Source organism: Suncus etruscus, chromosome 13 (genome assembly GCF_024139225.1).
Source record: "Suncus etruscus isolate mSunEtr1 chromosome 13, mSunEtr1.pri.cur, whole genome shotgun sequence".
Classification (NCBI taxonomy): Eukaryota; Metazoa; Chordata; class Mammalia; order Eulipotyphla; family Soricidae; genus Suncus; species Suncus etruscus.
Genome location: NC_064860.1, coordinates 43,239,593 through 43,254,856, shown reverse-complemented (window position 1 = coordinate 43,254,856; position 15,264 = coordinate 43,239,593). Strand labels below are relative to the sequence as shown.

General features: G+C 46.9%; 1 protein-coding gene across 1 annotated transcript; it reads right to left on the bottom strand.

Moving 5' to 3' along the window:
* Positions 1-1,525: 1,525 nt before the first annotated feature.
* On the bottom strand, positions 1,526-6,781 carry LOC126025795 (uncharacterized). The gene is given in 2 exon segments (XM_049785562.1): positions 1,526-5,244; positions 5,323-6,781. Coding segments are annotated over 2 exon segments (5,178 nt in total).
* Between the last annotated feature and the right edge of the window lie 8,483 nt (positions 6,782-15,264).

Below are 15,264 nucleotides of genomic sequence, written 5' to 3'. Positions count from 1 at the left end.
ACATTCTTCCTTCAAGGCCGCACACAACCCTCCTTCCTTTAAAAACAAGATATCCAGACCCCTTCTATTCTGGAGGACTACCTCTGATAGGGATGTGAGAGACTCTTCGAGCTTAGTGATGGATTGCTCGATAATTTCTAAGTCTGCATCCATGGCAGCACGCAGTTCAGTATAGTAGTGGGGCATTTGGACTAGGGCGGAGGTCCCAGTCCCAATTCCTGCTGCGACCCCCAAGCCTAGAAGGACTGCCAGTGTAATAGTTACAGGCTCCCTTTTCCAGCGAGCTCTCCTGTCAAACTCATTCACAAAAGACTCGCTATCATGATACAAGAGTCTAGGGACTAGCTGGACTAGAATACAGTAATCCTGGAAATTGTTGAACACGCTGGTGGAGATGCATGGGGTGAGTCCCGTGTTACAGGCCCAAACCGTGTCTGGAGGGGGAACGAGGTATTGCCCCCGTGTAAAAGATGATTGTAGGGTTGAGCTGCAGAGGTGCTTTCTATTAAGGGGAACGGTACCTAAACAGAGGCCCTGCCCAGACACGGCAGCTAAGGTTAGCTTTCTGCTCCCTCCCCAGGCACATACAGAGGAACTTTTACTTTCGTTAAAGGTTCTATTTTGGGCAATTCCTTCATAGTAGGGGGGGCTTGAGGCGTAACAGAGCCAGCAAGATTGGGTGATATCAGAATTGGTTCGGTTGAGTACCAAGAAGGCTCCTTCTATTAAGTTTAAAAGGCGGTTTTCCATCCCTGGGGGGGCTGGGGTGTCTTTAGATTCGTGAGTTTGGGTTGTTGGGTCCGAGTTTAGGGGCTGTGAGGAAGCAGGAGTAACAGGGACTAGCGTTGGCCTAGGCTTGGGTAAAGGCTGGGTGTCCGTTAGGACGGGGTTGGGCCCTACTGGCTGAGAGGGAGGATTTTGAATTTTCAGTCTGAGTTTGAATGTGAACCCCGGATCGGTTCCAGAAACGTAAAATCTCAGGCCCCACTGTTTTCCTTTTATCCAGCCGCCTTTCTCCTCCCTCCCTTTCTGCGTGAAGGTGATGTTTAGGGTGTCACCCTTACTACCTCTAACTACTGTAATGAGGTCCCAGCTGGAAGAGGGGTTCCAATAGGCAGTGCCAGAGGTTTCACATCCCCATGCTTTACAAAAGAAACTTTCTATCCCCCCGCATCGGCGACCTTCCCTCTTAGACTGTTTTTCCCTGGGGCAGACATAGAACGATGCCTGTCGCAACTTTCTCTGCTTTGCCAAGGAACTGCACCCTGGCAAGTCAGCTACGTACTGGCCCCTAGTGTACACTCCCTGTGAGAGGGCTCGTTTTTGAAAGACGACTTTTTCCTGGGGAACCGTCTCAGGTGACTCTTCAGGGATGTCCCATGCCTCTACACCAGCAATGAGGGCGCAAACCTCGGGGCGCAGTGGTGGCCACCAAGTATACGGGGGGGCCACCTTGGAAATGCTCCACACAGTGTCTCCAGCCTGGGAAATGACTTCCCAGGTCAGAGTCATAGGAGCGTGGGGGTTACCGCTCTGGGCAGAGGCGACGGCGCAGGCGAAGTTTAAGAGGATTATCAGTTGTTTCCACTTTCCATTCATCCTTAAGCTCTTCAGCAGGAGCTTTCTTTGTGTGTGACGCGTGGATCCAGGCAGCAATTCCGTCCACTTTCACAGCTGTTGGGGTGGTTAGCAGTACTAAGTAGGGTCCCTTCCACCTGGGCTCGAGGGTCCCCACTCGATGACGCCTAACAAGGACCAGATCACCGACTTGGATCCCGTGTGGCACCGCAGGAGTCCCAGGTGAATAGGCTTCTTTAATCTGGTCCCAGATCTGGGTGCGGACAGCCTCTAGAGCCTTAAGGTGGATAAACAAAGCAGAGGGTGAGTGGGAATCTAAGGCGGGGTCTAATACTCCGTCTGGTCTGGTCAAGGGGGGAGGTCCCCCAAAAAGGATCTCATAGGGAGTGAGCCCGAAACGTCCGGGTGTGTTTCGGGCTCTGAGGAGCGCAAAGGGAAGGAGGCCCAACCAGTTCTTCCCGCCGGTCTCAATAGCCAATTTAGTGAGGGTCTCTTTTAGAGTTCTATTCATTCTCTCTACCTGCCCTGAACTCTGGGGTCTATAAGCGCAATGCAATTTCCAATTGGTCCCCAGTTGTTTGGCCAGTCCCTGACTTACCTGGGCGACAAACGCGGGCCCGTTGTCAGAGCCGATTACCTTGGGTATCCCGAACCGGGGCAAAATTTCTTCCAGAATTTTTTTTGTGACCACCTGGGCAGTTTCAGACTTCGTGGGGAAAGCTTCAACCCATCCGGAGAAGGTGTCTATGAAGACTAGAAGATATTTATTGCCATACCTACCAGGAACGATTTCCGTGAAATCTACTTCCCAGAAGACTCCTGGTCTGTCTCCCCGCAGCCGTTTTCCTGGTTCTACGAGCGGGTGGTGGGCATTTGTTAGAACACAGGCTTTACAGGACTGGGTTACTTGTTCTGTTATAGTTCGTAGTCTGAGTACGTGATAATTGGAGGCTTTTACTAGTTCGCACAATTTCTTTTTCCCTAAATGTGTTAGGTGATGGATACTCTTTACATAGTATTCACCTTCTTTATGAGGCAAAATGATTTTGTTGTCTTTAGTTTTTGCGATCCCATGGCAGTCAAATCCGCTGGATAATCCTTTTTCCTTTAGGCGTTCAACTTCCTCACAGTCTATTGGTGTGTAGTTTAGACTGAAATTATCTTCTTTTGGTTGGGGTTTTTTTCGTTGCTCACATAAAGCGCAGGAGATAGTTCCTTGTGCGGCTTTCTTAGCAGTGTGATCTGCCATTCTGTTCCCTGCTGCCACGGGGTCCATTCCTTTTTGATGTCCAGGACAATGAATAATAGCTACCTTTTTCGGCAGGTGTATGGCTTCTAAGAGAGCAAGGATTTCTTCCTTGTTTTTAATTTCCTTTCCTGCAGCCGTGAGGAGTCCTCTTTGTTTGTAGATCGCGCTGTGAATGTGAGCGGTGGAAAACGCGTATCTGCTGTCGGTGTAGATGTTAATAACTTTTCCTTCTGCCAGCTCAAGGGCTTTTGTCAAAGCTTGTAGTTCAGCTTTTTGTGCCGAAGTCCCCTCAGGAAGGCTGCTGGCCCATATTACTTGCTTCCCATCCACTATGGCTGCTCCGGCTTTTCTTTTTCCATCCATGATGAAGCTACTACCATCTGTGTACCAATTCGGCGCCCCATGCCAGGGCAGATCTGTCAGGTCTCTCCGGGTTCCAGTTTCCTCAGCTAAAATGTCTGTGCATGAGTGTACCGGCTGGGATCCGTCTGTCTCCGGGAGCAGGGAGGCGGGGTTAAGAATAGCAGGCGGTCCAAAAGTTATACGGTCGTTTAGCAAAAGACTTTGGTAGTGTGTTATTCGGGCGTTGGTCAACCAACGGTCAGGAGGCTGTCTGACTATACTTTCTAATGCATGGGGAGCGACTATAACTACACGCTGGCCCAGAGTAAGTTTGTCAGCGTCTTTTACCAGGAGAGCCACCGCTGCGATTACCTTCAGACATGACGGCCAGCCGCTAGCCACTGGGTCGAGTTTTTTTGACAAGTATGCTACTGGTCTTTTCCACGGTCCCAAGGCTTGGGTTAGCACTCCCCGAGCCACTCCCGCACGTTCGTCCACATACAGGGTAAAAGGTTTGGTTAGATCCGGCAGGGCCAGGGCTGGTGCCGTGAGTAGAGCAGTTTTTATTCTTTCAAAGGCTTCTTGACACTCCTGTGTCCAAGCAAAAGGAGCTTGGTCCCGTGTAAGTGGATACAGGGGAGCGGCTAGGGAGGCAAACCCAGGTATCCAAAGTCTACAGAAACCGGCTGTCCCCAGAAATTCCCGTACCTGCCGTGGAGTCTTGGGGACAGGAATGGTAACTACTGTCTTTTTTCTGGCTTCTGTGAGCCACCTCTTGCCGTTTTTCAGGACATACCCCAGGTATGTCACTTCGTTGCGGCACAACTGAGCTTTCTTGGCCGACACCCGGTACCCCAACTCACCCAATTCTTTTAGGAGTTCTCTGGTTCCTTTTTCGCATGCTTCCTTGGTGGATGCTGCCAGCAGGAGGTCATCGACATACTGAAGGAGGGAGACTTGGGGGTTCCGAGCCCTGAAGGGGGCCAGGTCCCTATGGAGTGCCTCGTCGAATAGTGTGGGGGAGTTTTTAAAACCCTGGGGCAATCTAGTCCATGTCAGCTGTCCAGTGTGTCCCCCTTCTGGATCCCTCCACTCAAAAGCAAACATCAGTTGGCTGCTGGGGTGTAATTGGAGACAGAAAAAAGCGTCCTTTAGATCCAGCACTGTGTACCAAACCCGCTCCGGTGGGAGGGAACTCAGTAGATTGTAAGGGTTAGGCACAGTGGGATGCAAATCCTGGGCCCTTTTATTAACCTCCCTTAAGTCTTGTACTGGTCGGTAGTCCCCAGTGCCAGGTTTCTTCACCGGCAGCAAAGGCGTGTTCCAGGGAGATCGGCAGGGTACTAGAACTCCTTGCTGTATCAGCCTCTGGATGTGGGGACGGATGCCTTCCTTTGCTTCTTTACTCATGGGATATTGTCTCACCGAGATAGGTGAGGCATGCGCTTTCAGCTCTACCACTATCGGGGGTACTTGTTTAGCCTTGCCAATTCCTGCCTGTTCAGCCCAGACCTCAGGGAATTGGGTGAGCCATTCTGAAGCAATTACTTCTCCAGGCTTTGTTTCATGGAGGCGGTATTCCTCCTCAAGTCCGACTACCAGACAAGTCACAGGGGCTTCCCCCAAGGTTACTTCAGGTCCCTTAGGGGTAAACTGAATTTGTGCCTTTAATTTGGTCAGCAAATCTCTTCCCAGGAGGGGCGCAGGGCACTCAGGGATGACCAGGAAGGAGTGAGTTACTCGGCCCCTTCCAACGTCCAATTTTCTTTTTGTAGTCCATTGGTAGAATTTGCTGCCTGTGGCCCCCACAACCATGGTTTCTTTTGTTCCTAATTTTCCTAGGGGCCTGGTCAATACCGAATGTTCAGCTCCCGTGTCCACCAGGAAGTTGATGGGAGTCCCCTCTACTGGAAGCGTTACCCTGGGCTCGGGGAGGGGGACCGAGCCCCGTCCTCCCTAATCATCGAGAGCCAGGACCTTGTTCCTCCTGAGTTGCTTTTTCGGGCACTCCCTGGCCCAGTGTCCTTTTTCTTTACAATGGGCACACTGATCTTTTTCGAGTGGACGGTCACGTCCTTTTTCTTTACAATGGGCACACTGATCTCTATCGAATGGACGATCTTGGCCTCCCGGGGTTCTTCTTGCCCTGTCGCCCAGGTGCCCTGTCTGCCTGCTTCTTTCTCTTTCTGCTATACTATCCCCTACTACTGCAGCCAATATTCTAGTTAAATTTCTCTCTTGTCGGCGATCACGCCGGTTCTCTCTGTCCTCTATCTCTTTCTTTTCTCTTTCCTTTTTCTCCTCTTCTGTCTCTCTCTTGTGGAACACTTTCTCTGCCTCCTTCACTAAGTCCCGCAACGAATAATCTTGAAGTCCCTCTAGCCTCTGTAGCTTACATTTTATATCTGTGGCTGACTGCCCAATAAAGGCCATTGCTATGGCCGCCTGCTGTCCCTCTGAAGCTGGATCGAAAGGAGTGTACCTCCTATAAGCTTCCATTAGGCGTTCCAGGAAAACCGAGGGTGGCTCAACTGGACCTTGGACAACCTCTCTTACCTTAGCCAAATTCGTGGGGCGTCTTGCAGCCCCTCTGAGACCTGCAATTAGAGCCCGGCGGTAGACGGTGAGGCGCTCCCTACCTTCTGCTGTATTGAAGTCCCAGGTTGGCCTGGTCAATGGAAACCCTTCATCTATGAGGTTAGGGAGATTGGTGGGAGTCCCATCGGCCCCCGGGACGTTTTTCCTGGCTTCAAGGAGGACTCTTTCTCTTTCCTCTGTCGTGAAGAGGACCTGGAGCAGTTGTTGACAGTCGTCCCAGGTGGGCTGATGCGAAAACATGAGAGACTCGAGGAGTCCCGTCAGGGCAGAGGGATTATCTGAAAAGGAGGGGTGCATAGTCTTCCAATTATATAGATCTGCCGAGGAAAAAGGCCAGTACTGTAAAGGGGGAAGCTGGTCATCTCCTGGTGGGGGCCCCATTGCCCGAAGGGGGAGGGCAAGAGACCGTGACTCGGAGGGGCGAACAGTTTTTGGACTGCGGCCCTTCCGGCTCCGGGTTCCCCCTGCTGGTCCCGGTTCGCGTGGACCGGCCGCCGGGGGTTGCCCCACAGCGACGTGTGGCACGTTAGGTTGTGCCGGCTGGGGAGAGGATTGAGGTTGGGAGTACGGAGGGGGGGGGGAGTCAAGAAGAAGATCATTGTCTATCTCAGGGTAGAGAGGCGGGGGAGCTGAAGGTCGTGGGGGGACAGGTAGGTTGGGCTCGGGATCTGAGGCTACTGCTATCATAGTGGGAGTTGGCTCAGGGTGGCCAGATATCCAGGGCTTGACCCACGCTGGTGGATTCTGGACGAGGTCCTGCCAGACGAGAATGTAGGGTATTTGGTCCGGGTGTCCCCCTTCAGACTGAAAAATGACCTTTTTTACTGCGGAAATAAGAGAAAGGTTAAAGACACCTTCCGGCGGCCAGCCGACTCCAAAGGTTGGCCACTCAGAGGTGCAGAAGGTCTGCCAGGGGCCCTTCCGTACCCCGACAGACAGATTGTGAGCCCTAGCTTTTACGTCAGTCCAGTGGTTGAGGGTTAGAGTCAAAGGAGTCGTCACGGTCTGTCCCATCTTAGTCCTAATTTCAAGGAAAACTGACACAGAAGTTACAATCAAGAGACAAATGACCCAGAACAAGCGCCGTTCCCGCGTTGCCCAAAGGCACTTCAAAGAGTCGGATGGCAAGGGCCTCCGCCGCCAGCCTAGTTCAATGAGGAAGCTACTCTCCTCGCGACTCTCCAGACCAGGGGGGTACACCAGGCGTCCCTGGTCGCCCCCGCTACCTCCCGGGACGTCTCCCAGGGTGATCGGACGGTGGACACCCGGACACGTCTGTCTTTATCCACGAAACCTCAGACTTGCTGAGCGTCCGTAAAGCCGAAACTGCGATCGCGCCAGACCTCAGAGAAAAGTACAGCCAGAAGCAAACGAACCCAGACTAAGTAGACACAGACACAGACACAAAAGCTCACCTCCAAGTGGGTCTGGGGTCTCTGGGTGGTCGCAAATATCCCGGACGAGCCCCCAAATGAAAGAATTCCCCCGTAGGAGAACTCCGCTCCAGGCTCAGGATATACGCGCAACCACAGAGACACAGAGACCAGACTTGCTGCAATAACACGAGGGATTTTAATATCTCAGCATGCTGGGGACCGAATCTCATAACTCAGGACCGAGTAGGGGAGATTCGGCCCCCCTTTAGCATTCAGCAAAGCTTTTATAGGGTAAAAAGTCCATACATATCATGAGAACACACCTGCCAGGAAGGAGGCATCTTTCCTTATCTCCCGCCACAGAAGAAGTTATGCGTCAGAGCCCAGGAAGGAGGCATTTTGTTTACCCCGTGTAACAGATGGGGCAGTGTTTGCCCCTGGGGTCATGTGCGTATCTTTGTCCTTCCCCTGACGGCATATGCCTAATTTAAAGTGAGGTAGGGTCTTCCGCGAATTGTGGCTTTGGTTAGTTCAAAGGAAGGGGAGTTTTTAGGGAGTGGGGGAGTGGAAAGGTTCCCAGGGAAAGGAAGGGGAGTTTTTAGGGAGTGGGGGAGTGGAAAGGTTCCCAGGGAAAGGAAGGGGAGTTTTTAGGGAGTGGGGGAGTGGAAAGGTTCCCAGGGAAAGGAAGGGGAGTTTTTAGGGAGTGGGGGAGTGGAAAGGCTCCCAGGGAGCTTAAGTGAGCTTGAAAGAAGTGTAAATTAAGGCACTTTAAGGAATTAGCTTAGTCGGGATCTTTCTTTAGGGGCTTAATTAAAGTGTAAATTAGGGAAGTTAGAGTGCTTAGCTTAGCCGGGAGCTTTAGGGGAGTGCAGGTTAGGGCGCCTAGTTTTTTTTTTTTTTTTTTTTTTTCTATTGGCTATTTTCCAGTTCTTGCTTATTTTTGTTATTTTTTCTTCACACCTTTTCAATGACAATATCGACGGTCAATTATAAACTAAATGAGCATCTGTAGAAATGGGACCCAAATCAGCCATATGCTAGCTCCTTACCCACTATACTATCACTCCAGCCCCTACATTTTTTTTATTTTATTTTTGTGTTTTGGGGCCACACCCTGTGGTGTTCAGAAGTTACTCCTGGCTCTGTGCTCAGGAATCACTCCAGACAGGCTTGGGGACCATATGGGATGCCAAGGATAAAACCTGGTCGACAAGGCAAATGCTTTTTTATTTTTTAATCTTTATGGCAAATCTAAAATATTCTGGGGTTGTTTTATACATTCCCCATTCAGCCCTGAAATCAGCCATTCTTTTTCAGGAAACATGGTTTTAGATCTAGTAGGATCTGGCATTTAGAATTCCAGGACTGAGCACTCAATCCTTTTGCTTTAATTGTGTGGATATTTTGTCTCTTCCCTCATGGCACAGAAAAAGCAGATGACTATTTTATTTTTAAAAATTATTTAAAAGCAGTGATTTACAAAGTTGTTCACAATACAGTTGTTTTGGCATTCAATGTTCTAACACTAGTCAATCCCACCAGTCCTTCCGCACCTGCCCCAGTGGCAGGCACAAAATAATATATTGCTTGTTACAACAAAACGGTAAGTGCAATTATCAAAAATAAAATGTTCAATAAAATAAAATTTGAGAATATTGTTTAAACACAGTGGCGTCATTATTTGATGACTTACTGAACTATTTGTTGCTAGCAGATTTTTTTGCGTGTTATTGTTTGCTTATTGAGATTAGTTGGCTTCTATGCTCCCCATTTAATTTTCTGTGCTTCTACTAGGCTGTCAGTATCGTGGGATTTGGAGGTGTTATGTAGCCGTACACATGTGGCCACCTGCCCCAGGAGCACCACAGTCTGTAGAATGGAGATGGTTCTCAGCCTGTCCTCCTCTTGAGTAAGCCTCAGAATTTTCAACCATCCAACAGATGTACCCTTGAGTTTCATCAACTGGGCTTGGCATCTCTTCTGCAATTAATTAATTCATGTGAAGCTGACCTAAATTTTTTACAGGATGGTAGCTGTGAGATATGGGTGTAGCAGCTAGGGTTTCCGGCATATGTGGTTTGTGTGGGGAAACTGCCTCCCTGACTCTGAGAAGATTACTGTGAGATTACTTTGCTTTTGAAAGAAAAAAAAAAAACTTGCTAGGAGGAGCTGCCTTTCTAGCTCACTGCCACGGAGCTTGTAGGGTAGATTTCCCACACTGAACCTTGACTTCGACTTCTTTAAATATCAGGCATGAATTCTATGCTTTTTCCAATAGTACTTGTGCACTAAGGAATATACTTTAGTTTAACCATATAGTGGCAGCCAAACCCTTAAGCTGTTTTGATTTTGTGGCTGACATCTCTGGAAACCCAGCCTACCTCCGAAAATCCCCAGAGATGTTAGCCACAAAACCAGAACACTAGGAGTCTTTGGTGGCTGGAAGTCTCTGCCAATAGTTCAGCTCTTAATAAGATTTCAAGCCTTTGCCTCTGCATCTGATTATTCTGCTATAAAAGGCTTTCCTGGAAATGCTGGTTATCAAAAATTCCACTTTATTTTATTTTATTTTTTTTACAAACATGACTGTAGTTGGGTTTCAATCACAAAAAGAACACCCTCCTTCACCGGTGCAACATTCCCACAACCAATTTGTTGTGCAAAAGGATTTGTACAATTCCAAATATCCCTTTCTCTGGTAATGATTGCTTAATTTCTGGTAATTTCAGGGAATTTATGGAAAATTTCTGTTTCTCTACAATAATCACGTACAGGATCTGAAATTTTCTGAATGAATCAGGCACAGTGTACAGTCTACTTTAACCATATTCTACTATCATGAATGATTCCAAGTCTAAATGTTGATGCCACACTCAGTCTTTGCCACCTGCTACTAGAAGACAGAGCTGAGGTTTTCTTTTGCCCAAACTCACTCCTTTAAATGCATGTGTCCAAAATGTTAAATATAATTTCATAAAAACCTGTCATGTAAAACTAGCCCACTAAAAATTGCATAAAGTAAATAAAAATCTTTCACTAAAAAAGTTTCCTAAAGATTATTAGGAGGCTAGAGTGATAGCACAGGAGGTAAGCCATTTATTTACCTTGCATGCAGCTGACCCTGGTTTGATCCCCAGCATCTAATAAGGTCTCCCAAACTTGCCAGAAGTGATTTCTGAATGCAAAGCCAGGAGTAATCCCTGTCAGGTGTGGCCCCCAAATTAAACAAAGAATTTTAATCCCCTTCTGGAGGCTTGATGCATATTGTCATCTTCAAATCTGAAAATGTTGCAGAAATTCCCACCAAAAACCAGAGAAAAACCAACCAGCACATTTTGAGATGTTGAAAATGCTGTTTCGGGGCCGGAGAGATAGCATGGAGGTAAGGCGTTTGCCTTTCATGCAGGAGGTCATCGGTTCGAATCCCGGCGCCCCATATGGTCCCCCGTGCCTGCCAGGAGCAATTTCTGAGCCTGGAGCCAGGAATAACCCCTGAGCACTGCCGGGTGTGACCCAAAAACCAAAAAAAAAAAAAGAAAAAAAAAAAAAAAAAAAGAAAATGCTGTTTCACAACACCCATAAAAAAACTGGAGTGGCCATACTAATATCAGATAATGCAAACTTTATACTCAGGAAGGTTGTAAGGGACAAAGATGGACATTTTATATTAATCAAGGGGCATCTAGAGCAGGAAGAAATCACTCTCCTAAACATATATGAACCAAATCAGGGGCCAGCAAAATATTTAATACAATTGTTGACAAATCTGAAAACTTATATCAATAACAACACAATAATTGTGGGGGACCTCCACATGGCTTTGTCAACACTGGATAGGTCAACCAGACTGAAGCCCAACAAGAATATACTAGACCTGAGGAGAGAAATGGAAGAAAGAGGCCTAGTGGATATATATAGGACACTCCATCCCCAGAAACCTGGATACACATTCTTCTCCAATGTACATGGGACATTCTCCAGGATAGACTACATGCTGGCACATAAAACATACCTCCATAATATCAAGAGGATAGAAATTTTGCAGGCTACCTTCACTGACCACAAGGCTCTGAAATTATTTGTGAATTTCAAAGGGAATCAGAAGAAAAACTTTAACACCTGGAAGTTAAATAGCCTCATACTCAATAACCAGTGGGTCCGAGATGAAATCAAGGAGGAAATCAAAAGGTTCCTGGAAACAAATGATAATAAAGACACAAACTATCAGAACTTATGGGACACAGCAAAAGAAGTACTGAGAGGAAAATTTATAGCTTTGCAAGCACTCATCAGGAAAGAAGAAGGGGCTTACCTGAGTAGCTTAATGACACAGCTAATAGAACTAGAAAGTGCTCAACAAAGGACCCAAAAATAGGGAGACAGAAGGAAATAACAAAGTTGAGAGCAGAAATCAACGAAGTGGAAACCCAAAAAACAATCCGAAAGATCAACGAAAGCAGAAGTTGGTTCTTTGAAAAAATAAACAAGGTTGATATATCACTGGCAAAACTAACAAAGAAAAAGAGAGAGAGAAACTTGATAACTCGTATTAGGAATGAAAAGGGAGAGATCACTACTGAATGATAAGTGTGTGGATGAAGATCTGAGATGTGTGAAGCTTAAATTAATGAATGTATGTAGAGTTTAGTCCCAGTATCTGGTACATGGTTTTCAACAAACTCTGCGTATCTTCCCTGTCCCCCAAATGCTGTTGCAATTTTTCAACTTCAGAAAGGTTCAGGAGAGCCAGAGAGCTAATGCAAGTGCTAGGGAGCTTGCCTTGCACATGGCCAATCTGGGTTTGATTCTATTACTCCATATGGTCCCCCAAGCATACCCAGGAGTGATCCCTGAGTGCAATGCAGAGATAAAAGTAAACCCTAAAAAGAAAGGAGTAAACCCTGAGGACTGTAACATGTGACCCCCCACCCCAAACAAACAGAAAATCAGAAAGGTTCAGGGTTAAATTATAGAGACATCTGGAGGAACACATGGTCCCAAAAATCGAAAATAGTCATTCCCCAAGATAGGTGGATCAAAAATGAAAACCTTCTGTAGCTCTTATGAATTTCTGGTCATCACTTCCTCCTTTCAGCAGCTGTTCTCCACTTGATCCTCCCCACCCTCTTCTTTCTTGGAAAATTTTGGCAACTAGCACCTCAAACCTCAGGGTTTTATTGTTTTTTTGTTTTTGTTTTTGTTTTTGTTTTTGTTTTTTTTTTTTTTTTTTTTGGTTTTTTGGGCCACACCCGGCGGTGCTCAGGGGTTACTCCTGGTTCTCTGCTCAGAAATAGCTCCTGGCAGGCACGGGGGACCATATGGGACACCGGGATTCGAACCAACCACCTTTGGTCCTGGATCGGCTGCTTGCAAGGCAAACACCGCTGTGCTATCTCTCCGGGCCCTTGTTTTTGTTTTTTTAACCACCTGAACCTCCTCAATCTGCCCTGAACCTCTAGCCAATATGTTATTGGGAACATATTCTTCCTTCAAATGGTCCATTCACTGATACTTAAAGCAACCCTCCAAACCAGGCTTTTCACCAACTATTCCACCTTCCCCCAAGAATTTCATTTTCTCTTCTTACTCCTTATCAACACTGAAACAGACCCAGGTTTCTCCTATCTTAAAAAGATTGTGTAAGGGGCTATGTTATGTCCACTAGAGGTAAGGCGTCTGCCTTGCAAGTGCGAGCCTTGGACAAACCGCAGTTCAATTCCCTGGTGTCCCATATGGTCCCCCCAAGCCAGGAGCGATTTCTAAGTGCATGGCCAGAAGTAACCCCTGAGCATCAAACAGGTGTGGCCTAAACCCCCTGAAAAATAAAGATGGTTTAAAACCTTTTTTTTTTTTTACTTCTTGAATAAGCTGGCCTTTATCCAACATAGTCATATTTACCCATATTTCCTTTGGATTTGGGTGCTACACTTGGAAGTGTTCAGGACTTCTTCATGACACTTTGCTCAGGAATCACACTTGGCAGTGCTGAGGGACCATGAATTGTTCCTAGGATTCAATTGGGGTCAGCTGCTTGCAAGGCAAATGCTTTGACCTCTATACTACCTCTCCAGCCCATTATCTTGTTTTGTTTCCTCATATTCTATTCTAGTTTTCAGCCCACAGAGTCCCTTGTCTGTCTTACCATTGTGTTTATGCTGTCTTCTCTAAGACCATCAAGTATTTTTAGTATTCAACCCTTCCTAGACCTAAAGCCTTCTCTGACTTGATTGATTCTCAACACCATTTGATAAAAATCATGTTCTAGTCCTCAAACTTTTTAAACAGGGGGCCAGTTCACTGTCCTTCAGACTGTTGGAGGGCCAGATTATAGTAAAAACAAAAATTATGAACAAATTTTTATGCACACTGCATATATCTGCACACTGCAGCAATATTAAGGCTGCCCCAGAGGAGGTTCAATTCATGGGGCTGTTATGGATAACTATGTTGTTTCTATGTCTGGGATTCAGGGGTCAAGGATGGACAGTGGGTGTCTAAGGGTCTACATTGGGTGTTCAAAATGGGAGATGTCCTTGTGTTGTAAAAAAGTAAGAGTTCTTATCCCTCGTAGATAAGATTGATATTATACCTGAGATTTCCCCTTTTTTAGTATGCCTTTGCAGGAGAAAGTCATGCTACATTATATTGCTGGTGCAGAGAGGAAAACTGAAACAGGACAAAAATAATAATAATATGTATGCTTGTGTGGTGTACCCCAAGACCCACCCATATCTGGGAGGAGTTTTGGGAACCGGATAATAGGTGTAACTACCTGCAAGACCTCCCATTTCTGGGAGGGGTCTGGAAAAGGATAGATAAACCTCTGAGCCAGGGGATTCGGCCCTTTTTGCCATTTCTCTTTTGGCCCGGCTTGGCTTCCTGGCTTTTGAATCTTTGGGCCGCATGGAGCCCAAAGGGAAGATGGCTAACAGGAGATAAGATGCAGGGTTAGCAAAATATAGCTGTGCTTGAAAGGTTAACATAGGCCACACACCTGTGGTGGCAAGGGCATGAATAAAGATGATTCTTCCTGATGGCCTGCGTGTGAGTGAGTCCTGATTACGCCGACTACCTGGGCCTGGAACTTGCCAGCTGGATGGGGGATGAAGCCACGTGGCTGGGGCCTAAGCACAAAGGCCTCCATCCACCGCCATCCAGCACCATCACTAATTATTTTATGCAACAAATGGCGCTCTGAACTTTGACCTGAATCCTGGACCCAACAAAACAGCAAAAATGGTGAGATCTCTGCTCTTTTGTTTCATTTTGGCTCTTTTCGGGTGCACTGAGCCCAAAACACTGGGCCACGTGGAGCCATGTTCAAACATGGCCGTGACCCCTTCTAGGGAAACAAGGGCAATTAAAACAAAAGAGGTGGAAGCTTGCATCACCTCCAGCCCAGGCCCAGGCCCAGAACTGAAACTTTGTTACAAGAAACAAAAACCTCGGCCTGTAGAAAAACTAATTAAAAGTCTAAATTGGAAACGGAGGAGAAAAAAGACTGTATTTAAAGTGGACGGATTTTCTGAAAATGACCTTTGGCTTGAATTTGGATTTCGACTTTGGAAATTTCGAACTGAACTTTTAGTTTAAATCACTTGGAACTCCGAACATCCAAAGTGCTCCCAGAGGGGAAAAAAGGCAGCGGTGAAGCCCCTGCGGCAAAAAGCTCCAAGCGGCAAGCTCCAAGCAGCTCGGCTCGGCTGGGATCTCGGCTGGAATCGGCTTGGCTGGGCTCAGCTTTGCCCGGAAAAGCGAAAAACCTGGAATCCTCGCTCCAGATCACAAACCGGCAGCGGAGCCTGAAACTACGGAAGAAAGCCACGTGGTAAGATCAGCGTGGGACAAAACATCTGAACTTTAAAAGTTTAAAGAAGCCACGTGGTGAGATCAACGTGGGACAAATTAATCATCTGAACTATGGTTTTAGGTGTAGAAAATTAGTGGGTAGTAATATTTTACTCATAGTTGGTGATGGGATAAGTTTTACTTAGTAGTTAAAAAATAAAAATAAAAGGGAAGTCATTCAGTTTAGCTCATTTAAACATCTAATTTCTAACCACCTGCATCTTTGTCTTAAGTCATTTTCTTTATAATTTAAATGTGTTTTGTTGTCTTTCA